This window comes from Aquarana catesbeiana, linkage group LG08, assembly GCF_042186555.1.
Source record: "Aquarana catesbeiana isolate 2022-GZ linkage group LG08, ASM4218655v1, whole genome shotgun sequence".
Lineage (NCBI taxonomy): Eukaryota > Metazoa > Chordata > Amphibia > Anura > Ranidae > Aquarana > Aquarana catesbeiana.
The window spans coordinates 111907049-111934924 of record NC_133331.1 but is presented as its reverse complement, the minus strand read 5'-3'; the positions used below and the strand labels follow the sequence as shown (position 1 = coordinate 111934924).

The 27876-nt window shown below is 42.0% G+C and overlaps 1 protein-coding gene across 2 annotated transcripts in view; it reads left to right on the top strand.

The window, feature by feature from the left end:
- PAPSS2 (3'-phosphoadenosine 5'-phosphosulfate synthase 2) overlaps nt 1-20416 on the top strand; it is an 82509-nt gene extending 62093 nt beyond the window's left edge. For both annotated transcript variants that reach the window (XM_073596320.1, XM_073596319.1), the window contains 5 exons: nt 2066-2271; nt 7895-8030; nt 10032-10300; nt 13230-13459; nt 17048-20416. In XM_073596320.1, coding sequence (XP_073452421.1) covers nt 2066-2271; nt 7895-8030; nt 10032-10300; nt 13230-13459; nt 17048-17189 — 983 coding nt within the window. In that variant the 3' untranslated portion in view covers nt 17190-20416. The remainder of the gene's footprint in view (nt 1-2065; nt 2272-7894; nt 8031-10031; nt 10301-13229; nt 13460-17047) is intronic.
- The last annotated feature ends 7460 nt before the right edge of the window (nt 20417-27876 follow it).

The following is a 27876-nucleotide window of genomic DNA, read 5'->3' as shown; positions in this document are numbered from 1 at the left end:
GATTTGCCTTTCGTAAATAACCCCCATACTTTTGATGGAAGAAAAAACTTTACCAACGTACCCACTGAAGGCTTCTTCTTGTCTTTTAAAAATAGAGAGCCTGATGTAAAAAAACAAATATCTCTACTAAGAAGACTGAAATCACAGCACAAGGTTTAGGAGCTGGGCTCCTGCTCACCCTGTTAGGTAGTCTGTAAAAATCCTGTTGCAGGGAATTACAAATAATTTAGATTAAAGTGATATTAAAGTCTTGGTTTAAAAACAAATCCTCCTCTTCTTGTGTCTCTCGCCGCCACCCCTGGCTCCCCCCTCCTGCCCCTTCCCACAGCAAGTGGCCTGCTATGAGGGCTCCCGAGCCGAAGCTACCTGTGTCCATTCAGACATGGAGCCGTGGCTCAGCCATGCCCCCTCTCTCTCCTCATTGGCTTACTGACTTGGACAGCAGCGAGAGCCAATGGTGTCCTGTTGCTGTCTTAGCCAATGAGGAGAGAGAGTCCTGGCCAGCCGAGACTCTCCTGCAACATTACTGGATCTAGATGGGGCTCAGGAAAGTATTAAGGGGGCTGCTGCACACAGAAGGTGTTTTATACTAATGTATTAAAGCGGTTGTAAACCCTCATGTTTTTTCACCTTAATGCATCCTATGCATTAAGGTGAAATTACACCTGGCAGTCACCGGCCCCCCAGCCCTCCCGTTTTACTTATCTGAGCCCCTTCATCTCCTCAGCATGGACGCACTGTCTCTCTCTCCACAGGGTCCCGGCTCTTGATTGGATAGATTGATAGCAGTGCAGCCATTGGCTCCCGCTGCCATCAATCAAATCCAATGATGCGGGCCGAGTCCGGCATTCGTGTCTGTGGACGCAAATGCTGGACTCGGGAGCACGCCCACAAGGTAGCCCCTTCGGGAGAGTGCTCCTAGGGAGTTACCTGATGCGGAGAGGACCCGCGAGAGCCGCCAGGGGACCCCAGAAGAGGATGTTCGGGGTCACTCTGTGCAAAATGAGCTGCACAGTGGAGGTAAGTATGATATGTTTATTTAAAAAAAAAAAAAATAAAAAACGATCCTTTACAATCACTTTAAGATAAAAAAAAAAAAAAAAACTTCTGACTTTAGAACCACTTTAAGGTATATTAGGTGCAGTTGTTTTTTAGTGTAGTTGTGGCTTAAAACCAAACTCCAGCCTTACCTTCAGCCTTGCACAATTGCACATTGTCTCCTGTATCAAAATAGCTGAGTTCACTGCACACTGTGAGCTTCCTACAGGGTGCATTAAAGATGCAGCAAGTCAGACATAGCCCACCTCATTTCTTGGCTGGCGGATGTTACAGCATCAGCTGAGCCTTTTTTGTCAGCCTTACTGTCCCTGGCCCGCACCTTTCATATATTAGTTTTTAGTTCTTTCAGGCATGAAGGCTCAGCATCACATGTGGACTTTACCTAGGGCGGTCTGCATGCAAATGCAACCTGCCTAGGAACAGCCATTCCTCCAGACTGACATCCACCTATGACTGGTATCTGCATACTTCCACCAAAGAGCCAGCCCACTGCTTGTACCAGGGCGTAGGACTCGTGAGGTAGGCAGGGTGCTGTGACGTTTTCAGAGAAGCACCAATACCCTGAGATTATGTCATTGGTTCTAAAATAAGGTATGTAATGAAAATGGAGAAGGTATTTTTTTTTTTAAAATGTAATTTGCATGTTGATAGGGAAGGCAAAATATAGGCAGATCAAACTTCATCATTAACGTGTTGCCTGGAAATGAACTTAGGTTTAATTGTTCTATGTGTAATCAAAGCAAGCCCCTGGTAATTCCACCTTCATCCATTACAGCCCATATAACATGGTGTAAGTATATCACTGGTAGGCCTTCATACTTCTTACAGCCCAGGAGGGCCATGGTTTGAGTCACCACTCGGGACTGTAGAAAAAAAATAATTTGTTTTTAGAGAGAACTTGGCTGCTAGGAAGAGAAAGCTATAGCTCAAAAGAGGAGCAGAGTACTTCTTTAATTTCCCATTTTATCTCCTCATACTTGCACTAACTGAATGGTTGTACTTTTAGGGGGTGTAATCAACCTAAGTATTCCAATCGTGCTGCCTGTATCTACGGAAGACAAGGAAAAACTGAGTGGACTGAAAGCATTGACCCTGTCATATGAAGGAAAGAGAGTGGCAATTCTGAGGAACCCAGAGTTCTTTGAACACAGAAAAGATGAGAGATGTGCCCGTGTCTGGGGGACAACTTGTACTAAGCACCCTCATGTCAAAGTAAGACCATTTTTTTTTTTTTTTCTTCTATACCATCAAAAGTTAGTGTCACTAAACCCACATCATAAAAACTATCATGATATCCATACTCACTCAGTCAATATGAGATTTGTTTTCTGCAAAAAATCTGGTTGAGCCCGCTGTTCTCTATCTCCACCTTCTGTTCATGTCCTCAATTCAGTTAGGGATTTTGCAGCTGTGGTGGCAACTCTGCACATGCTCAGTTTTCAGTGAGTTTCTATACTGAACATTTCCTCCCTATCACATCTATGCAGCCTATGTGACTATAGAATCACACATGTGGGTGTATACACATTGCCAAATGCTAACCCATTCCCCCCCTCCTCATGGGGGGTGGGATATTACATGCAGATTCATGGAGGCTTCACCTCCTTCTTATTCTAAGAGACAGGCTGGAGGGGGAGCACAAGGAGGACCAGCAGGCAGTTCTCATTTATAGATCACTGAACAGGCAGGGGAGTGCTCAGGATGCTGTAGTAGTGAATAATTATGTAACTCACCTGACTAAACAACATGACAAGGGTGGAACAGATAAACTCCCATGTGGATGGCTGTATGATTGGAAGTGCATTAAAGTGGTCGTATACTTATTTTTTAAACTTTTACCTACAGGTAAGCCTATAATAAGGCTTACCTGTAGGTAAAAAAAAAATCTCCTAAACCTGTACAGTTTAGAAGATATTCCCCTCACAATGAGCCGCTGACTGCAGTGGCGCATGCGCACAGGGGATTCTCTGCTGAGAGCCCGGCAGATGCCGGATCTTGCCGGAAAGAAGTGTCGACATTGCGGCTCCGGCCACTCAGCGCCTGTGCCGCGATACCCGGAAGACACGCCGAGGGGGAATGTCAGCTCTCTCGGCGTGGACCGGGTGAGATGCTGGCGCCTCGTTCTAAGGTAAGTATCTCATAATGAGCTAGTATGCGGTGCATACTAGCTCATTATGCCTTTTCCCTTCCAGGTGTAGGGGAAGAAAGTAAATAAAAAGTCAGCAATTCTACTACCGCTTTAAGCATTATTATAACAAATGTTCCGCTCTCCTATTAATATCTGTAATCTAAGCTGCTGTGCTTACTATTAATAAGTTAATATCAGATATACAAGATAATCAGTATTCTTCATCTATCCTGTCAGTGGCCATAAAGTTATGGCTGATTGATGTATAATGTGCAAAAGTGCATTTTGCTGTAAATCTACATAAAATACTACAACACAGTGTAAAAGTGTCCAACAACCAGCCCCATCATCTTATTGCAGTGAAAAATCCAGGGGATCTCCCCTTTAGATTTTTGACACAAGCCACCACACTTTGTGATCATAGCCAACACTAGGCAGCTGTGTTTAGAAAGTTCAGTACTGGGGGTTTTCAAAGCTCACATTTTAGGGCCCATTTACACTATGTGTATGTCCCTGCGTTTTTCCATGCAGAAACACTAACTATGCACTACCTATCCTGCCTACCCTGGGTAAAAAAAAAAAGTGTATATCTGCCTAACTTTAAGTCCGCTCTGGTTTGGTCCCACAATCTAGTGTCAATGAATGGTGGCTGCAGGAGAGAGAAGGGAGCCCTGGACAACGGCTGGGATTTCTGGGAGCTATAATGTCACTCATAGGCTCCCATGTCCCAGCAATTGCCATCGCTCACTGATACAGGAGAGCTGCCTAGTGCTAGACTGATTCCAAACAAATTTGGCTGTGCTCACTTTCAGCTTTCTAAATTCCATTTGAATGTATGATTGAGAGATAAAGTTTACTTACTAATGGTACCTCATTATGTAGAATTGTTCTAAAGCATCAGCAGTAAATCAGATGTAGGCAATTATAAAAGGCAGCAAATCTACGAGTCCTTATACTGTGTGTGTGTATAAACATTGTGTAACACCTATTGAGTAATAATGCACAAGTGTGACATTGTGCATGTGCATCTCCAGTTCCCACACAAACAGCTGATCACACAGTATTGTTGCTTTCTAACCTGAACACGTTGTTATGGCTTCAGATATTGGAAAATTACTGTGAACCAAGTATTAAAAAAAAAAAAAAAATATCAATATTCCTGTCCATCCATACAGGTGACAGTAGTTCTACACCTAAACATGCACGGTGTATAATAGTTTATAGAGGGACACTGGGTTTTGTGCCAGCCTAAACTGAATACATGCTGTATACCTTTCACATTCTAGTCTTCCTAACCACTAGTGCAGTGATGGTGAACCTTGGCACCCCAGATGTTTTGGAACTACATTTCCCAGGATGCTCCATTATACTGCCGAGTGCATGAGTACCTCATTATGCAGAATTGTTCTAAAGCAGCAGCAGTAAATCAGATGTAGGCAATTATAAAAGGAAGCAAATCTGGGAGTAGTTGTACTGTGTGTGTGTGTGTAAGCATTGTGTAACACCTATTGAGTAATAATGCACAAGGGTCACATTGTGCATGTGCATCCAGCTTTTGTCTCCAGTTCCCACATGAAGAATAGCTGATCACTGCACTAGAGTATCCATGTATAACACCCCTTCATTACCAGGTTATTGTTCAGTGCTATGATCGTTTGACAATTACTTGGTCATGCAACATTGTACACAATTTCATTTTATATAATTTTTTATTGACAGAGCTTTCTTTGATGTTTTTTTTTTAGTTCTAAATAAAGGGGAACTTTTCTGCTATAAAACATATCAAATTAAAAATACTTGGACAGTTTGAATACCTCCTAAATGACCCTTTTTTGGAAAGTAGACACTTCAAGGTGATCTTACTTTTTGCCATTTTTTTGGAAATTAATAGACTTGTTGGTGTTGAGGCATTGAAAGCTTGGAAATAGTGCACATCAATGTACAGGTTATAGACAGTATAAGGGGGGGAGATATACAGGAGGGTGGGATGTAAGGGTTCAAAATGATCCCACACTAAAATGTATTAAACTCCCCTATTTTGAATTTGCTGCTACTTATCTCCCTAGTAAACCTTCATTCTTAAATATTTTTCTTCCTCTTACCCCCGATCACAAGGCACAGAGCAACTCTGATAGATTCTGTGCATTTTTGCCACTGATCTGCATTATCTAATGACGGCAAGATCACAAGAGTGGTGCGCACATAATGTAAGCAGAGCGCCATTATAAAACGGAGCTCCAAAACACCATGTGCACCACGCTGCTGGTTTAAAACCTACGGCAGTAGTGAAGTGGTTAAAGCAAACCCTGTGCTTTGTCACTGCCTCTGTGCTGATTAATTGAGGCCCCTGTAGCTGTAGATTATTACATTTTATAGAAATAAATACGGTATATAAGGAAAAACACACATGGCCTGTGAAATCCATTGTCCAGCAATCAAAACAATTAAAGTGGTTGTAAAGACGTGGTTAACCAAAATTACTTCAGTAAAAGAAGTGATATTAAAAGTAATTACAACAACTATACGGTCACACAAACGTAGTGTGAAAGCACAGTGGATGTTCACAACAATCTTAGTATACAAATATATGTATATGTATATATGTATGTATATATATATATATATAATTTGACTAGATTCCCTATCAGCGTGTCTCCAGGTGGGACCAGTGTTCAAAGTGAAATTGTCTTAACTCCGGACGCCTTCCCACCTCCAGCACACTGTAGCAAGCGCAAAGACACAGGAATATAAATGCCCCACAAAATAAACACTAGGGAGCTCCCCCTGCTTTGACAGTACAGTCACTCTCTCTTTTATGACTAAATGCGGAGCCCCGCGAAGAAAGAAATAGTCCTGTCGTCTTCAGTCTTCTGATGGCTAAGAAAATCAATACTTGTAATCCACAGGGTTTCCTTTTGGCCAATTGCTCGGTGCAAGGTGATGCACAAAAGTAATTAGAATCAGGCAAATGGATTGAATACTCTTACTTGAAAGGAACAAACATCCAGTATCAATTCCTGTATGTTGAAATCTGATTGTAACTCTGTACAAATGTGATTTTTCCCAATTGAATTGTTCCGCGGGACTATCAGTCCCAGCAACACTCTGTAAAAAACTCTGAATGTGTGTAGTGTGAAACAAACTTCTGGGTGTTAGCCCTCTCACCGCACTGGATCCAGACAGATGGGTGTCTCTGCTCCCCAAGTTCTCAGTCTGTATGGAGTTGCAATTACGCTTTTGCACTGTTCCGCTTATTGATGACCGGGAGTCCTCTGTTACCTCCCTCAAGGGTCTCCAGAACGATCACTTCTGCTGCTCCAGCACACTGTGATTGATGGCAGGATCGCTGGCTGCTGTTCCGCTTCTTCACAGGATAGGCCGCAACCCTGTGGGACACACACATACCCACAGAGTCATGCTGCCGGCCACGTGTCCCAGGAACAAGAGACCTAAGATGGCCGCTCCCATCCTTTTTATAGTCTTCCCACAGTGCAGTTCTTCACCCTGAGATTTGTGGGAGTCACTGAGCATTGTGGGTAGGTCAAGTTAATGTCCAGATGTAAACAAACAAAATACTTCCATGTCAAACTTCTGAACAACAAAAGAAATATAAATGTGCTACAATTATATATTTTGGCCGCTAGATGGCGCCATATACCAACTTATTAACCTTAGAGCCCTTGCACACTGGGGCGGTTTGCAGGCGCTATTGCGCTAATAATAGCGCCTGCAAACCACCCCGAAAGTGCCGCTGCTGTCATCCCAGTGTGAAAGCCCCGAGGGCTTGCACACTGGAGCGATGTGCTGGCAGGACGGTAAAAAAAGTCCTGCCAGCAGCATCTTCGGAGCGGTGAAGGAGCGGTGTGTATACCGCTCCTTTACCGCTCCTGCCCATTGAAATCAATGGGACGGCGCGGCTATACCGCCGGCAATGCGCCTCTGCTAAGGCGCTTTGCGGTGGTATTCAACCCTTTCTCGGCCGCTAGCGGGGGGGTAAAACCCCCCCGCTAGCGGCCGCATACTGACGGTAAAACGCCGCTAATAATAGTGGCGTTTTACCGCCGACGCCGCCCCCCGCCCCAGTGTGCAAGGACTCTTACAGCATTACAAATATTATATTATCAGCGCTACAAACGCATAGAGCAGGGCTCAAGAGCGGGCAGCTTGCTATCTGGGGCACTGGTCAAGGGGGAGGAGCCAGGAGCGCCAGTAGGGGACCCGAGAAGAGGAGGATCGGGGCTGCTCTATGCAAAACCACTGCACAGAGCAGGTAGAACTTTTTTTTTTTTTTAAAGCCAAACCTTTAATACCACTTTACGTTTTTTTACCTTTATTTATTTTCTGTATTAAGGTAGAAAATGTCCATGGTCAGCTTGCCCTTAGTGCCCATTGGCTTTTACTGCTGTCAATCAGATCCCATGAGCAGAGAGTGAGGGGTCAGGCAGAGCTGCACTGTGTGTGTCAATAAGTATACACAGCCCTGCTCGGGGTTGAGCCTACACGAGTGCCCCCATAGCAAACTGCTTGCTGTGGAGGCATTCGGGAGGGAGGAGGAGACTAGCTTTCTAGTCTGGGACCCCAGAAGAGGATAACAATCGCTGTAATATTTTGTGCTGTTAACTGTATTGTCATTATGTGCAAGCATATGTAAGCCTATAACAAAAATATATTAAAATGTGGTTTTTTTTTTTTTTTTTTACATTTCAGATGGTAATGGAAAGTGGTGATTGGTTGGTTGGTGGAGATCTGGAGGTCCTAGAAAGAATCCGATGGGAAGATGGTTTGGACCAATACCGCCTTACTCCTCTTGAGCTGAGACAAAAAGCTAAAGAAATGAATGCAGGTAAACCAAGATATTGTTGATATTATTATTTTCTAATAACCATTTTTATGACATCGCACCAGCTGGCTGCAGTGTTGGTGATTCGGTTTATTTTAGTAGTGGTGAAGCAATATTGGGAGCCCTGGTCCTCAGAGCAGCATTTGAGATACATGTTGCTGTTTGCTTAGTACAACACAATTTGTAAAAATGTCACATGCTTTTCCTCTTATTGTGCTCTACTTTTGACAAAATGATTTTGGGTATAGAGGAGCATGCAACAACTCTGGTGCTTGGCCCAGCAATGGTCATATGTAGGTGAGGAGTAAGGATGAGCTCAGGCGTGTTCGCAGAGCCCGCCAGGAAGTCGGCACTGCACTAATCACAGTGCGGACTTCCTGGCAGGCTCTGCACGTGGGCTGTGCAAACACGCCAGAGCTCATCCTTAGTGAGGAGGCAGTCATCCAAGTGTAAGCTTCAGTTTGAGATAGATTTAGAGGAGCTCCAGCAATTTTTGTGTTTATTACAAGTCAGCAGCTACAAAAACAGTAGCAAGTGACTTTTAATAAACAGACACTCACGTGTCCCTGGATCCGGCGATGTGCTCACACAAGCCTTCCCTTCGTCTTCTGTCCCCAGCATCTCAACTGTGAGCACCCAGCTGTAACAGCTTGCGGCTTCACAGGCAGGTGTCCACTGCGCATGCACGAGCCATACTGTGTATTGTTCCAGAAGACTGCGGGAAGGGGGAGAGGAAAACCTCAGCTTGGAGGCAATCTGAGTGGAAGTCGGAGAGGGTACCTGTTATAACCAGGTAACACCCCCCCCCCAAAAAAAAATGTCATTTGGGGAAGAGGGGGGGGGGGAGGCCTTAAAGCAGAACTTCACCTTTTGGATGGATTCACCTTTTGCACAGTCATGTCTTTCTTATTGAATGGAGCAAAAGCATTGGCTGTCTGGGAAATTGAACCTTTTGCTTTGCCCTTCTTAGGAAAGGCAGAGGTTTACTTTAGAAGGAACCTGTTAGGATGGACATTTGGTACACGTTTCTGACTTGTTCTTAAAGGTGCATGCTCTGGGGCTTTCATCACTGATGCTGGATCAAGGATAGGTATATCAAATCTCTCTCATTACCCTTACTTAACAAGTATGAGTAGCAAACAGAACGATGATAGCTCCAGAGTTCTGCACCATTTAAAACAACAGTAGTTGATTTTTTCTTATTTCAATATGTGCTTTTTTTTTTTTTATAAAAAAAAAAAATACAAGAGAAGCTACATCAAATGTACATGCTGATTTCCTAATGATCAAATGACTTGAACACTTTAGAAACCGGTAAGTAGATGACAAATTCGGAACCCACTTGTCTTTTCTAGGTCATTGAAGCCATGGCATCAGCATGGTCGCCAGTTGACTAGCATGTTCACGAAATGTCTGAAATCTACGGCTCTTTCATGGCAAAAATTACTTTTGCTAGTATTCTGGGATAGTGTGCACACAAGGGCCAAGTCATTTAAATGTTGAACTGAAGTTACTAAAGTGTGTATTGTGTTTAATGATTAGCTGGTTTTACAGCCATCAAAAATATGATTTACCCTTGCCCATTGTGCCTAAGCATAGAATGGCCCGAAATTACCTTTCTTACACAGGGATGTGAGCAGGACTGACCGCCAAGGAAATCTTACTGGGAGGGTATAGTGCTGCAGCTCTGTTTGTTCAATGATAAACTAATCTAACATTGCATTGGCATTCTGTTGATCAACATGTCCTCATGTACCACTGAGGCAAGTTTGCAGTGCTGGTTGCAGACATTGAGATTATTTAGTGAATAGTGCAATGATCAATAACAAACAGTGCAATGTAGATTTTGATCAGTAGCAAATTTTACACTTTATTGATAATGTCTGATAGTCTTTTGACCCAAAACATGCTGATAATTACTTTGAATAGCATAATTCATTGCACATATAGAAACTCATGGAATAGATGAAATTACATTTTTCTTCCCCCCTTCCTTTTTCCTAGATGCAGTGTTTGCTTTCCAGCTGCGTAACCCAGTTCATAATGGACATGCATTGCTGATGCAAGACACCAAGCGCCACCTGCTGGCTAGGGGCTATAAGAACCCTGTGCTTCTCTTACACCCTCTGGGAGGGTGGACCAAGGATGATGATGTTCCACTGGACTGGCGCATGAAGCAGCATGCAGCAGTGCTGGAAGAAGGTGTTCTGGACCCAAAATCAACCATTGTTGCTATTTTTCCATCTCCGATGCTGTATGCAGGACCCACTGAGGTGCAAACATTTTCTTTTTTAATATGCATAATTATTAAACCTGAACTCTTGGAAACCTGAAAATTCTTCCTTGCAGGTGTTAACGGCTTATTTAGTGTAGGGGGATGGTAAAAGCAATTTTACTTGCCCGATCCTCTATGCTCTGGCACTGGACTCTCCTTTGGCAGCCTCACATCCAATGCAGGACTGACCCTGCTTCAGTCTTGATGACCTTAGACCAGCAGTCTTTACACTTTTCAGTATGAAGGCCGCATAGCATATTTTACTAATATTCGCAAATCGGTTTGAGTCAGCGTTTAGTGGACAAATGGGAGCAGCTAGTACCAGAGAATAATATACCTAATTTCCCTCAGTGTATGTAAAGGTATATGGGTGCAGCACAAAGCAAATTTTAACGTCTAAAATTATATACCATTAATCAGCGAAAAGACTTGTAAAAAAAAAAAAAAATTATATAGCACTAAATTCACAAGAAAAAACATAAATCTGATAAAATGACACACAAATAAGAGACCAACCAATAGTCCACATATCAATATGTATAATAAGTCCATCAATTCCTGAACATATGGTGCATAAATTCCTCCTTGACTTCATTTAAAGATTTGTGAATGACACTGTGCCAAAACCACCACTCCACCCTCACCAAAACATGTAGCTGCCAAAAAATTATAACCAACAGTGCTCTATGGAATCGCCCAGATGACAACAGCTCTCTCATAGAAGTGGTCCTTTTAAACTGATCCACTGACCAGATCTTAACAATCCAAGGTGCATGAATATAGAGAGTATGGCTGTATGGAATAGATGCTCACAAAATAGAGCCAGATATAACTTCCATAGTGTATTATTTATATAAAATCTCTACTAAATTTTAAAGAATATTTTTTTTTCTTTTTTGTGGCATTTTTGATGGTTTAAAAAAAACAAAAAACAAAACAGGAGATATCCATTACCATTTACCACCAAATGAAAGCCCAATATGTCCTGAAAAAGACAAGGTATAACCTTTTTGGCACCAATTTTGTATAGAAGACAATTTTTCCACAGCAATGTAAAACGTCTGTCATTGCAAGGCCACACAGGAAACAATTGTTTCCTCTGTCCCATTCACACTGGAATGGAGCCTGTGGCTGTGATAAAACGCAGACATGCTGCATTTTATTGCAGTGCACCATGCTGAATCGCATGACAAAGTAGAGGAGCATATTGCTCTGCTGTACATTGCCATGATTGAAGTATACGTTTTGTACACTTCAAAATAAAGTTTATACAAAAAAAAAAAAAGAGCCAAGCGATGCGCTGAATCATGCACCACATTCTCCTCCTACCCCCACAGCCAGCAACAGACAGCTCCCGGAGCAGTAAAGCTCTCTAGCAGCTCTCCGTTTTTCATGTGAATTCCTGCTGTGTGGTCCAATTGGAGACGTCTGGTAGAATTCACCTGGCTACACTAAGTAGTTGCAATGATATGTACAGTTTTACTAACACATGTCTAAGTTGAAAAACTGTGTTCAGGTATTAGGATTTACCGTCCATCATGAAGGGTGTGAAATTATATTTTAAAAGCATTCAATATGAATATGATAGTTGAATGTTGTGTGATGATAATTAGTACCTATAATTTAGGCTGCTGTAAAGCACAGCCCCAGTCTGATCTCTGCACTCACAATGGAACTATAAGTATCAGCAACACCTGCTACCTGATCAAAGTATTGCGTCGGCTATGGAGCTGGCAAGGTATGCAGAGTCTTACAGCAGCTGGATACCTATCTATAGCCAGCTGTGCGTGCCTCGTATTGCAACAAGCAAAATTCAAATGCTTTATTGGAATAACTTCAATAAAACACACATTTACAAAGATAAACTGTTGCACATTTCAACATTTAAAATTATTGTAAAAAAAAAACAAAAACACAGTTTTACTTACCTGCACTGTGCAAATTGAATTGCACAGAGTGGCCCTGAACCTTTTCTTCTCAGGTCCCCCTCTTGCGCTCCTAGCTCCTGCCCTTCTTGGTGTGCCCCCATAAGCCACTGCTATGGGTGCACACCTGCAAGCTCGCTCCTGAGCTGCCTGCGTCTATAGACAAAGAAGGTTGCCCCCCCCCACCCTTCCCTCATGACAGGATTTGACCGACAGCAGCAAAGCCTGTGAGAGTGGGGAGAACCCCTACAGACAGGCACAACATTTGGAACGAGTGAGAACTTAGGTAAGTATAAGTGGGGGTGAAGGGGCTGCTACATAAACATTTTTAACCTTAATGCAAGGAATGCATTAGGTAAAAAAAAATGCTTAGGCTTTAGAGCCACTGAAAATGTCAAAAGGTAAAGTTTCTGTTTAAATGCATCACCTTGCTTTTTGCCATTATCAATAGGGTGCAGAGTTTTAATGTATTGGAGAGTTGCACATTTGTATATAGAGAAATACTAACACACAAGATATTATAATACTCAGTCCATGATTTGAAGCATCAGTCCCCCAAAAATGAAATTCTGGTCATTAATGAAGCGAGGTGGGCTAACCCAACCACTGGTTTCTTAAACGTCTTAGGAAAACTCCAACAGTGGTGTCATTGTTCCTATCCATGTGGGAGGTCAGGATGTTTCAGCATTAAATGCTGTATACTCCACATTTTTGAAATACACAGAAAAAAAAAACCAGGAAAAGTGGGAACCCCTCCTATTTGTCACAGCAGATGCACAGACTCGGGAAGATATGAGACATTGTCAGGATATTTAGCTGTACACCATGTATCAGAAACTAGTAGTTTTGTGGGGACTGGCCCTTTTCATAAATATAGAACAGGCAAGATTTGTATTGAATGTACCTGTTGCATAGTTCAAGCACTCAGATCTGTAACACTACTTGTGTATGCTTTGTATTCTAGAAAGATGCATGCTCTCTTACATCTGCCTTCTGTTACAGGTTCAGTGGCACTGCAGATCTCGCATGATTGCTGGATCCAACTTTTACATTGTGGGGAGAGACCCAGCTGGCATGCCACATCCTGAGACTAAAGTGGACCTGTATGAGCCAACACATGGAGGAAAAGTGCTCAGCATGGCTCCAGGTTTGACCTCTGTGGAAATCATTCCCTTTAGAGTGGCAGCCTACAACACCAAGACCAAAAGCATGGCATTCTATGATAAAGAAAAGTAAGAAATAGGAATCGGACATATTTCATTTAAAAATTAGTTATACTGCTCAGAGGCTATCATGATTTCATTATTTATGGAGTCACTGATCCGAAACAAGCATGTAGCCAGTATATGAACTTGTCATGCATGCTTGTTCCAGGTCAGCATCTTGCAAGGCAGTTAAGCGTAGTTCAGAATGACATGATAGGTTTTTGTGTCCTAAGAACAAAGTCCACAATGTCAGCCCAATATATCTGTGCTGACAGGTTAAGTGGAACCCTATTTGAATCTTCCAGTGTTTGTACACCATTAACGGCTGCTCACAGGTTCAGCCTTAAGGTCACATTAGCGATTTTGGCAGTGACTTATATCCTGCCTGCATTTTCTAGAGATCCTACCTGATTTTTGTGCATGTCACTCCCTCATTGCTAAAATCCACTGGCATGAAAGTGACCCATGCAAGCAGGTGAGCGTTTTCACTCCCCACTGTGTCCTTCAAAGTGATTCTGCTTTCAAAGACTTAGCCGCTACAGGATCGCCAGTGTGACACAGCCCTCGTGTGTTAGCAGGCACTCAACACAGGCTCTATAATCACTGGCCAAACTGAAAACTCTGTAGTAAGACTAACTCCTCCAGAAACATGTGTGGTCTGTGGTGGGGGCTTTATATTCCTGTGAATGGCTGAGCAGCACTCAGCCCCACTTGATTTTGTTCCAGAAGTGGGACAGGTAGTTCCCATCTCACTGCCAGAATATAGCACTATATACTTTATGTAGCTTAGAACTAAGCCCTCCAGCGGTGCGCTGTTACCATTGACAGGGCTTCCATCCAGGTTTGCAGGCTCTGGCTGTATGAGTGGCCGGGGCATTGATGACGGCACGGTATGCCGTCCCTTCAGAGCACCTGAGTTGGTGACATCACCGGCTTCATCCAGTGTGAATATCTCCTAAACACGCAAGTTGAGGAGATATTCACTCTACATACAGGTAAGCCTTATTGAAGAATGAATACTACCAGTTTAACACCCTCTGCATTACACTATTATCTACTATTCTGGGAACATAACAAATCAAAAAAAGGCATATTATGCCATTTTCTGACTGTGGCCAGTACAGTTATTACTAGGAGCTGTCAAAAAGATGCCCACCCCCAAAACCTGAATTAGTACTCGAATTGGACACCATCTATCAGATGAAATTGATGCTCTACTGAGAAAAAGGCACATATGACAAATTCCTTACCACATGGTCTGCCTGGCTTTACTAGAAGAGTGCCGAAGAATTGACATTAATCGCTCAATACCATGTGGATACGGTTAAAAAAAAATGACCACCAACTATAATCTCCTACGGAGGTTCACAAATACAGATATGATGTCATGCCCTATAAAATAATTCTACATATGATTTATGATATGAGAGGAATTATACTACAGGAGGATAGAATATGTTTGTATGTAAATATGCCTGTATTCCTGTACTGTTATTTTGTAAGTTCAAAACGTACTAAAAAAAATGAAATGTAATGTTATTCTCTGCACTGTATGAGTTTTGGAATAAATTACACACATGCAAATGCTCCAAAAAAAAAAAAAAAAATGCGCAAAACTATAAGCTTATAATAAAGTGAAATGTGTTGTTGCCATTCTTCTGGCATGTGATTACAATCACCAGGTGATGGTGTAGGCACCAACTGTAGGAGTGAGAAAAATCTCATCTCTCCACACCCAGCATTAGAGTGGTTGTAAAGGCAGAAGGTGTTTTTTATGTTAATGCATTAAGATAAAAAGCCTTCTGTGTGCAGCAGCCCCCCCTAGTACTTACCTGAGCCCATCTTGATCTATCGATGTTGCACGGGAGACTCGGCTGCCCCGGACTCTCTCTCCTCATTGGCTGAGACAGCAGTGACGTGCCATTGGCTCCTGCTGCTGTCAAAGTCAGTGAGCCAATGAGGAGGGGGCGGGGGGTTGGGGGGCAGGCCACAGCTTTGTGTGTGAATGGACATAGGAAGCTGCAGCTTGGCTCAGGTGCCCCAATAGCAAGCTGCTTGCTGTGGGGGCACTCAACAGGAAGGAGAGGCCAGAAGCGCTAAAGAGGCGGATCTGGGCTGCTCGGTGCAAAATATAACACGATTTATTTATTTTTTTGTTTAAAATAACCAACAAAACTTTAGTATCACTTTAACCCCTTCCTGCCGATGTAACGCAAATATGCGGTCTTCAGCTTGGAGGTGTTGTACTGGGATGATGCCTGCAGTGTTGTAGGGAACACCCTAGTACCATTTTTTTTCTAGAGCGGCCGGCTGCCCTTCTTGTGATAACAACCGATATGGCTAAGCAGTGGGAATAAAATATTGCAACAATCGCCATTTTATTCTCTAGGCTCTCTATATATGTAATGTTCTAGCAAAAAATACGGATTTTAACTTGTAATTTAACCCCTTCATGCCTAAGCCTTTTTTCTGACACTTGTTGCTTACATCTTGCTGTTAACAGTGTTAAAGGCTAAGTTAACCTTTTAGGAAACAAATGCACATTTTGCATAAAAAAAAGAATGTGCATTTACTATTTTTTTCTACAGGAGCCTGCAAAGCATTACACCCACTGTTATGCCCCATACACACGGTCGGATTTTCCGACGGAAAATGTGTGATAGGATCTTGTTGTCGGAAATTCCGACCGTGTGTAGGCTCCATCACACATTTTCCATCTGATTTTCCGACACACAAAGTTTGAGAGCAGGCTATAAAATTTTCCGACAACAAAATCCGTTGTCGGAATTTCCAATCGTTTGTACACAAATCCGACACACAAAGTGCCACGCATGCTCAGAATAAATAAAAAGATGAAAGCTATTGGCTACTGCCCCGTTTATAGTCCCGACGTACGTGTTTTACATCACCGCGTTCAGAATGATCGGATTTTCCGACAACTTTGTGTGACCGTGTGTATGCAAGACAAGTTTGAGCCAGCATCCGTCGGAAAAAATCCTAGGATTTTGTTGTTGGAATGTCCGATCAATGTCCGACCGTGTGTACGGGGCATTAGTGTAATGTCAGGCTCCTACAGACACTTACTGCAACTTTGTTGCCCTTACCTCTGTACAGGCTCTCTGGTAAAAAGCTGGAGAAAAGGGTCCATGAACTATGAGGGCGATCATCAGTGCCCTCACTGTCCATTGAAAACTACAAGTGCTCTGCCCCAGTGGCAGATGGGGACTTTTACTCTTCGTTCAGATTCCTGTGAATGAATGACACGGCTGTATGGGCATGCACAGCCACGTCATTTGTTCACTAGGTTCTGTGAATGAATAAACTACAAGTTCCATCTTTCACCGTGGCAGGCGGAATTTTAGTTCTCAACAGACTACAAATGTGGTAATGAGTGTACTCATAGTCCACTGAATCTTCCTCCAGCTCTCCAACTGTCAGCTTGTACAGGGGTACCAGAGAGATGGAGGAAGCGTTTGCAGGCATTTGTAAAATAATTAAATGCACTTTTTTTTCCCCTGAAAAAAACAGCACTTTCTTTTTTTCCTAAAGTGAACTTAGCCTTTACTCCGAGTTCAATCAATTTCCTTCTATAATGATCTCTCTAATCATTTCCAGGCACAGTGAATTTGACTTCATCTCTGGAACTCGGATGAGAAAACTGGCACGCGAAGGTGAAAACCCTCCAGATGGCTTTATGGCCCCCAAGGCCTGGAAAGTTCTGACTGACTATTATTGTTCTCTAGAAAAGAATTATTGATTCTAGCTAATCTGTACAAACTCCAGTGCAAGTAATTTTTAGTCTAGCACTTTTTTTTTAGAACTGAAATGATTTAAATCTATTCTTATGCTAGTTAGTAAGAACACATTTTATAGCTTTTAATACATTTTTATGGCTTTTTTTTTACGTTAAATTGCTTCAGTTAAACAGAAGTTGAACTTTTTACTTAACCTTTAAATTCCCCCGCCCCCCCCCCCCAGTGGATCACTAACACTGAAGACTGGCAGATCCATTCACATGTTTGTGTCATATTTAATTTAATTTAGAGATACTGCAGTTACTGGCATTTATGGATTTGCATTGATATTAACAAAAACAGTTTTTAAATTGCTGCAGGATTGTGCTTGAAGGAAAGCTTTTCCTTTTTAGTTTTGCAAAAAGTTTGGAAGAGCTAGTCCCTGAATCAGATTTTATTGCTGTCTTTGACCCTATTGGAGAGATTTACCCTTGAAGAGGATCTAAAAGCATAATTTCTATCGGGGTACAGACCATAATTAAAGCACTTCTGTTTAGTGGGTGATGGAACCAAAAATGCCATTCCACATGAAGTACTTCATCAATAATGGAATTTAAATTAACTATGAAATATTTCATTTTCGGCCATTACCCAGCTGACAGCTTTAGAATAGATAATCAAAATATATTTCTGATGCCAAAGCTATACAAATACTTACATTGTCCTTTATATTATATGAGTCCTACAAAAGAATCTTTTCGCCGCCTTACACTAATTAGGAAGCCATTGTTAGCTCCACCATGATTCCTCTTATAACTAATGACTTCATAGTGAAATCAGAGTGATTATAGAATGCATAGATTAATGAATTACATAAAAATGCTGCCTCATCTTTTCTCCGACGAGGGGTACACAGAATATTATATAGATAAGTCAGCAGTGAAAATGAATGTATGCCATGGAACTTAAAGCAGTGTTTCGCCCAAAAAAAAAAGAAAAAAAAAAAAGCCAGCAGCTACACATGCTGCAGCTGCTGGCTTTTAACAATAGGACGCTTACCTATCCCGGAGTCCAGCGATGTCGGCACTGCAACTGATGTTTCAGGCGGCGCCACCGCCATTGGGGGTAAGGGTACCCGGCAGTGTAGCCTTACGGCTTAACACCGGGAACCCTACTGCGCGAGGCCCCGCTTCTCTCTCCTACTGGCCCAGCGACAGGGAGAGGAGGAGGGAGCCCTGCAGTGATGTTACGGGCCGCAGCCCGTAGAAGTGGGAACAGGATACCTGTCAAATGCCCCCTCCCCCCCGAAAGGTGCCAATTGTGGCACCAGAGGGGGAGAGGAGACAAATGAGTGGAAGTTCCACTTTTGGGTGGAACTCTGCTTTAATCTCTTTATCCAAAGTCATTCATAAGACTGCTTCCTGTGTAGAGATGGCCATACTATGATTTTTATGCAGTCAACACCCACTGCCCCTAAAAGGCCAAGATTTTATTAAAACAAACTATTGTTTTTGGAGTTATTAGCCAGTCCTTTTTATTGTTTGCACTGTCTGAAGGTAGGTCTACACGGACCAAGGTCGGCCAGTTCAGCAGGGACCAGCTGAGATTCGAACCATGTACGGGCAGGCTGATTGTACCCAATTTGAGCTATCAATTAAGGTGGGTACAACCAGCCTCTTGGATTTTACATGAGCCTATTGCTAGCAGCTATTATAGTCACTGTGTTCTTCCAGTGGGGACGACTCTCCCTGCCGGGAGAACACAATGCCTCTGCGGGAGGGGTTTCCCCCATTAACACTGACTGTGTTGATGGGGGGAAAAAAAAAAAAAAAATCGAGCGATTTTCTTTCCTGCAACCCATGGTTGCAGGAAAGAAAACGGCTCCATCTATGGCTGGCTTAACATGGTACAAACTTTTATACTCCTAAGATAATCACCTCATGAATGGAATCTGCTGAAAACGCACAGATACATAAAAGTAACTCACCACTCTAGATTATTACCTTATAGGCACTATATGTTAATATTTTGCATAGGGAAGATCATCAAAAGGGACAATTGTCCTTTTACAGATGATCCAACCTTTTATTTATGGCCAACCTATAGGAATTTTTCAACATGTGCATGTTGGAGGGTACAATTGCTTCCTTGAAAGAGTCTGATCTTTGGGAACCACACACTGTGAAACATACCATATGCAAAACAGAGATGTCTGTCATCAGTTTTAAATAATCTGTGATCTGCTTTTATGCATTGCCTTTACAAGGCACTAGAACCTACTACTTTTCCTGGCTTGGATCTATACATGGAGACACACTACCTTATCTGAACACAGCAGCAATCTAGTACATATGGCTGGATTCTGATCTACTCCTTGTCACCTTGTTTCCAAATGGGTGAGAGCCAAAGTCCAAAAGGACAGTTTTGAGAACTACTGCATACACAGCTTGTGTAAGCAGACATGAGGAAAGTCTGAGAAGAGGGGCAGAGCACAGCCAGGGGAAAGTAGCCTCATATTGCTGAAATAAAGATTTGGGTTTTCCTACTGCTACAGGTAGAGGATGAGGGTGTTAGCATCCCTGATCAGAAGCAAACATAACTGGGATAAAAGTGAGAAGCCCCTGTCTAAGGTAGAAGACCACAGAAGGACAAGATGTTAGTAAGGCGTTAGCCTCTCCCTTCAAAACACATAGGAAAAAAAAATGAAACAACTGGATGTTCTACTTTGACTATTTTTTTTTTGTAAATAATGCTACAGACAAGCATTTGTTGATTGACAATTGCGTGCACAAATTTGTATTTAAGGAAAAAAATAAATCTGAGTTTTGTAGAGTCTTTTAAAAATAATATAATTATGTGTACACATATTGTAATAATGGACCAAATTTGTCTTCTGTTAATGAGATTATTGTCCTGTGCAGTATAAAGCTTTGTATAACTGGAGGAAAGAAGTTGATCTGTGCTGGAATAGAGGATCAGCTATAGTCTGTGGGATACAATAGCAAAAGGATGTAGTGTTAATTGTAAAGGATCCGTGTTGTCGATGCAAATAAACGTCTGTATGTTTCTTTGTTTATTTTGATTACATTATAATTTTGATCATTTCATTAAATGTGTATTTATTTTATTGAAAGGTGGGACACAATTCTCGTATGCTTTTAACAATGTATTGTGTTTACCAATTGTCTCTTTAAATGCTATATGAATACTATTTAGTATGCATACAAAATAAAATTTTTATATATTTAAATTTCATGTTTTTACTTTTTCTGCAGCAACAGTGTACACACTTGAACATGCTTAGCTTTCCAATCATCTTCTCCACACACATTGGAGATGACAAAGTTAAAGTTTTTTTTTTTTTTTTTTGATTGAGTAGCGTACACAAGTTAGAACCCCCGTCAGTGTTTTTTTTTTTTTTCTTTTTAAATTGCAAGGTGTGTTCCTGCTGTTAACCCCCCTCTGTCTGCCCTATGGTCAGCTAAACAGAAAGTTACTGGCATTTCAAAATCTTCCAAAGGAACAACTGTTTCACTGATAACTAAGATGATATTTCCTTTCACTTCCAGTTATGTCTCTAGGAAAGGAAGAAAATAGAAATCCACCTAAGGATATTAAAAAAAAAAAAAGGGGTTTATCCCTTTCCTAATCTATCCAGAAAAAAAATAAAAATAATTCTATATATCATATATGTGATTACAGGGCTATTTTATGTAAAATTATTAAATAAAAATTAAGAAAACTAGGAGTTAGTTACCTGGTAACTCCATTTCCATTATTCTTCCATAACAGCACGTGAGAGAGTGGCTCCACCCACATAAAACAGGAAACACATCAGCCACAATCAAATAAACAGAGCACAGTCACCCACTGTCCTCAGTAGTAAGGAAGAACCGAAGGCAACTAATGGAATAACATAATACTTTAATAACCCAATACAACACAGAATATAGGGCGGGATTCCATGCTGTCCTGGAAGATTAATGGAAATGGAGTTACCAGCTCTAGTTTTCCCATTTCATCTTCCAGGACAGCAAGTGAGAGGACATTATAGAAATAACCTATTAGGGTGGGCTACTGCTTCCAGGAGCTATATTACATGGCTAAGTCCTGAAAGGACAGGTAAGAAATCCGGATGTGTCAAAACACCATATGAAAATTAGACCAGGTGGTGACTTTGTAGATCGGTTGAGGCAAAACTACTAATTCTCTATCCACACCGAGGTCAAAGATCTAAGAAATGACCCAAATCCGCTGGGCAATTCGACTTTTAAAATTATGTACAGTGTGCCCTGAAAAGGTGAATGTGATCCACCTGCCTACAGTGTACTTAGACACCCGAGCATCTGACTTGGGTCCTGTGAATAAAACCAAAAGGCTACTTCACTTTTTTCCCATCATTTGGATTGCTTACGATAAAAATATTATGGCTTTGTTTGACCTCTTAGGAAGGGTTTAAAAAAAAGCCCAAAGCCTAGGCATTCAGAATCTCAGATCTATTATAACAAGTAACCAGTCTGGGATAAATGTATAGTGGGATTTCGTGAAGGCCAACGATCCCAAAAATAATTGTCCTTGTCCAACAGTGTATAAAAGAAAGACATGCTGAATAGTCAGTCACTAAGCCGTGCCGTGGCCTCGGAGAGTAGGATTGAGCCCTAGAGCATTAGATCGTTGTTGACTAGGAGTATCCTATGAGACTTGCGCTGTCTGTGTAGCATGGCACCACCAAGAGGGTTTTGGCCATTAAGGGCTGCAAAAGAAAAACCTTGCCTTTACCCCACCATAGGGATTGCTGGATCACTACAGGCAGTAATGGGGAAGGTAGGAAAAAGCTACATGACAAAAACTAGGTAGGTGCCTAGGCCCTGGCCACCATCTTTTCCTCTAGGGAAAGGAGTTTTGAGACTTTCCCAATGTACTTCCAAGCAGTCAGGTTAGCATTAGACAGCAACTACGAAACGTAGTCATTTACAGCTCTGCTATACCATGCATAGTAAATGACATTAAACTGAATATGAACAATATGCAAGGACATTCAGATACAATGATAACTCACACCCTACATAATAATCTTCATACAAAAGATATCTAAGAACATCTAGACAATAGGCCCTTGTATTTTCTAGGTGATGTTCCAATGCCATACATACCCAAAATGCATATGCCCATACCTATGACCTTTCTCCCCTCTGAATGCTGGTACAGCAGCTATATCAGTGTTTGAAAAGGAACTGGGTAATTAATGAACCTGACTATTTTACGAATGACATGAGCCTGCCCATTGTTTGAAGTTTGACTCCACTCTAGTACCATATGGCACATTGTGATACTGGTGCATGTAAAGTTATGCAGAACATTACTTCAGAGGACTGAGCCTGTAGCAGTAACAGAACGTTCATATTGACTTGCTATAGCTGTTCTGTTAGGATGGCTGAGTAAATGAGACCTACTGATGTTATTTTAACATATACTGTAGTACTAAATTTAAAACATACCCAGTCAGGTATAAGGGTTAGAGTGAGAGCAAAACATAATACCCCTATACAGGCCATATTCCTATCCATTACCCTGCATATAATGTGCTGCAAGGTACACATCAAATGAATGGGCAGCCTGGATCTGCAGCAAAATGGCCGTTACCCTCTTTACACCAGACATATAAGCTTATACTACTGTATAAAAACATAGACCCTAGGAAAGATTATAGTGACAACACAACCCCATGTAAAGGGCCCAGTGTTGCAATCAATATAGCTTCACATATTAAACTACAATGTAAAGACTGCCCCTGGAGGAAGAACACCAAAAATACAACAATATAAGAAGAGGAAACCTTCTAAGTTACTTTACATGTTATATGCTTGGAAAAAAAAAGATTTTCTACTTCCGTTCACCTCAATGGCAGATGGCTGGAACCATACCCTTTACTAGATTCAGGCACGGGGAAAGTATCTGGTAATTGGTGTTGAATGTAAAGGATTTGATCCTCTGCTGAATGAAAGCTTAGCAGCAAACTCTGCAGGCTTTCAAGTACATATGCAAAGACAAAGGGACTCCAAAATCATGTACATAAAACATAAGATTAAAAAGGACCCTGTAGAATACACAAGTCCAGTATTGCAGTGTATTCATACTAGAAACAATAACAAATCTTGCAGAACCTTCTGCAACAAGGAGCATCTCAAAAAGATGACTAATGTAATATTAAATATGTATGGTACAGCTATATCTCTCCAAATACACAATGTAAATAGCTGGTGGAACATGTATGTATATATGCATGCACACATGTACTAAGAAATTTCATAAAGTTTATCGCTAAACCATTTACATCCCTGTTGTCAATGTACATTAATGCATCAAGACAACATATAGCAGATTGCACATGACAATGTAAAGGTCAGGTAGAAACCTCCGAAATTCATAAGTCCACATATACAAATGAGGGCTATGCTCCAAGCAGACCATTTAACCTAATACATATGCAGAGTCAAGAAACTGAATCACATATGAGGCATGATCCACAATGGTACCAAAAGAATATAAACCAAATAACACAAGCATAAGCTCCAATGTTGAGTATTTAAATACATAGGAGACATAACATACAGTTAAAGCATGAGGTCAGATGCATAGTGTATTCATCTAATATCCAACAGCATACATATGCAACCGATGACTATGCCACAAAGCCAACAATTCACATGCATATATATATCCTAATCTCTGGGTACCGATACATCTATCATTAGGTGGAACCCAGGGAGCTCCAGGAGATAGAAGTCTAGGCCTAAGCACACCACTCGAGTGCATAGCAGATACCGGTAACCCTTAATGAGTACAGCTTTAGCTCCTAGACATAACCAAATATTTAAGACAGAAGCAAAATATGAGTCTCCTTAATATACTACATATTTAATCAATGTATATACACAGTGATTGCAGTACACCTAAATTGCTTTACATAGCACACAGTAAGGTGGGAGACAGACAAAGCCTACCAGCTCATAAGTCCAAATCTAGTGATAAATGAAAGCCGCTGCCACCTTTCAAAGAGGTGGCAACCACAGCAGAGCAATCAGAAGGCCAACACCTGCAGTCATTAAAAACACAGGTTTGTCTATATAACCCTTGCATAGAGGTTAAGCCCAGGAGCATGAAAATTAAATGTTGCAGGATACACCTTTAATGTTCCTAGTTCAGCCTAGGGGTGGATTAGTACCCAAATGCAAGTACAGAAAGTCCTGATTAAATCACAGCAGACCCCACTAAGCCATCATCTCCCCTTGCTGTAAAAAAAAGGAGAGTATAATTGATGGTAAACATGGAGTAAGCCGACCCCAGTAGCCCTGCACATGCACAAGTGTATGTAGGAAGGAGTTAACAGGTTGCAGCTTATGTTGATCTCTGATTTTTGCCAACACTCTGCTCTGCAGATTGACAAGCGTTAGGGCCTCTGCCTCCAAAATTACCACTAATGGTGGACAGAACACAAAGCAAATTCACCATGTGTTTGTAGGAGGCACATAAACACCCATACCAACCAATACCCAAAGAGAGGACATCCTCCTAGGGGTAACCCCACACTGTGCCTCCCTCCAGTATGGGTATGGTGGGAAGGAGAATTATAGAAAAAAAAACTCAAAACAACCTACCTTGGAGCCATCTGCCATTCATAGCAGGTGTCATGGCGGAATTAGACTGCATAGTGTAGCTTTGCTAACCAGATAAAGTCTGCTGTAATAGTCCTGGGAAGATCCAGATCCGCCTACTGCTCCATCCCTGACCTGTTTGTGCTCCCTCCCAGGTGTCTGTGGATAATGGCACCAGGGTATACTCACAAACCCACCATATTGATATCCATTCAGGGGGACCTGCAGCGTAGCAGGCTGCATTCTGTCCTGGCCTACACACAATAGCTTACCTGCCTCAGCAGACATGCGCCTCTCCCATCTGGAGGTAATCAGGGACTTAGAAAGCCTAAACTTCAGCCTCACTGGTTCCTGGGATGTGGCATGCTCCAGCCATGCAGTTCTCCCTCCACTGGGGAAGCCAGTGGCCATAATCCACCAGCAGCAAACATCAGGAGTTCAGCCAGCAACCAAGGACATGGAGCTTGACCAAATGTGAGTAAGGGAGGGCTCCACTAGAGCCTTGGCGCCCACGGGGATAGCAACTTCTCCAGGAAGGAACCTTGGGGAAAATCAAGGTTATGGGGAAGGAAGGTCCCACAGCTAGGATACTTACAAAAGTAGCCTAGATATGCGACCCCTCCAAGCCACTGTCCTGGAATCATGGGGAAGCATATACAGGGAGGCCCTTGCAACTAGCACAAAGGCCTGAGGAAAAAAACTAAAAAAAAACATTCAGCTGTTCCTGCTAGGCTGGAGGAAACACAAATACTGAGGACAATGGGTAACTGTGCTCTTATTATTAGATTGTGGATGATGTGTTTCCTGTTTTAGGTGGGTGGAGCCACTCTCTCACGTGCTATCCTGGAAGATGAAATGGGAAAATATAATTAGACACATAGATGGCAGTTTCAGTGCAGGCTCCAACATTGTGATAGAATTGTGCTACCACCAAAGAAAAAAATGGCTTAGGCCCCTTTCACACTGGGGCGGTAGGGGGTGTCGGCGGTAAAACAGCGCTATTCTTAGCGCTGTTTTACCGCGGTATTCGGCCGCTAGCGGTGCGGTTTTAACCCCCCGCTGGCAGCCGAAAAAGGGTTAAAACCACTCGTATAGCGCAGCTATAGCCACGGTATAGCCGCGCTGTCCCATTGATTTCAATGGGCAGGAGCGGTGAATACACCGCTCCTTCACCGCTCCAAAGATGCGGCTGACAGGAGATTTTTTCTTCTGCCAGCGCACCGCTTCAGTGTGAAAGCCCTTGGGCTTTCACACTGAACAAACAGCGGAGGCTGTTTTGGGGCAGTTTGCAGGCGGTATTTTTAGCGCAATAACGCCTGCAAACTGCCCCAGTGTGAAAGGGGCCTTAGTAAATATGGCTTACCTTCCATTTCCATTTAAAAAGAAAATGCTGGGCTGAAAAGTGGATTTAACCAGGAGATAAGCATAGCACATCATAGAGAAAAATGATACATGCAGCATATCCCAGGCTGCATAACTGCCACCAAATTCTGACTTCACAATGTGGCTGCCAAAGGATAGGAGAAACCTGCCGTGAAAATGTATGTATGTAACTATGTACTGCTAAACTCTTCTTCGGACAATACTAGTTCCCCTGGATCTATTGGCTTTCTAATGTACCAACTCAGATTAGGTTTTAGGACTACTTTACGATTTTTTTTCAGGTTGGTGTTTCTAAGAATTGACACTAGGCATTTGCAGAAAAAAATATAAATATCTGTTCCACAGCGCTATCACTTAAAATCACCAATTTTATACCCAGACTGCCGCTGTTCGAGTGTCTATGCATTAGTCATTTGCCATAAATACTTCTATTGTACCCACAGCACTGTCCTTGATTATTGCTAATCCATTTAAATCAATGAAATAAACTTCTACAAATCATATAAACATATGTGCAGCGACTATAGTGAACCAATATAAAAGCGCTACTATTGTAACGAAATACAAATTATCCCCCGGGGACTTTAAATTAGGTGAATGCAGTTAGCCAACAATTGACAGGGTAAATGCTGTCTCAAAATGGATTAAAATAGTCATGCAAACAGACAACATGAATCGTAGCCAAGCCACTGAAATGATATACAGTAAAAAAAAATTGCAATATACATTTTATACAATGATATGTGTAAAGTACACAGGCATGAAAGGTATCCCAACGCCTTTTGCAAGACCATGCTTGCATCATCAGGGGTAGATGTGCGCGTAGTACATCTGTGGGGGGGTATAATGAACCAAATAAGTATCACCACAGAGATGGTATTGTGACAATTAGTCAAGATCCCAAACGCATGGCCCTATACTCACCTAAGGCTGGATCGGACTACCAAATGCTGAACACCCAGAGGTGGCAGTAGAGAGCATCCGGCTCAGGAGCTGAGGAGGCAGAGGAAAAACCAACCCAACAGAACACAAACCGGGGGCAGACATGGCCGGGATGGGGTGTGTGTCACCAAAGCTCTCCCAATATCCATTAATGTCAACTGAAACATAAATGCATGTGCATCAATAAATGCTGTCATAACAGCATAAAAGTAAAGTAGTATATATGTATATGCAGGAACCATCTGGTTCAATAATGGTATGGGCTTAGAATCTAGGGGACAATAAAAAAGTAAATAAAATGTGTAAATAAAAAAAATGACAAAAACGGAGTGATTGATACATTCTGTGTGGGACACACTCTATCGCTCCGTTTTTTTTCCTCTGCCTCCTCAGCTCCCGAGCCGGACGCTCATTACTGCCGCCTATGGGTATTCAGCATTTGGTAGTCCGATACAGCCTTTGGTGAGTATAGGTCCATGCATTTTGGACCCTCTTGACTAATGGTCACGATACCATCTCTGTGGCGATACTTATTTGATTCATTATACCCCCCCACAGATGTACTACACATGCATCTACCCCTGATGAAGCGAGCATGGTATTGCAAAACGTGTTGGGATACCTTTCACGCCTGTATTCTTTGCAATTTAATTTTTATACCACGATACGTGTAATGACATTTTTTATTGTATGTACCATTTCAGTGGCTTGGCTATGATTCATGTAGTCT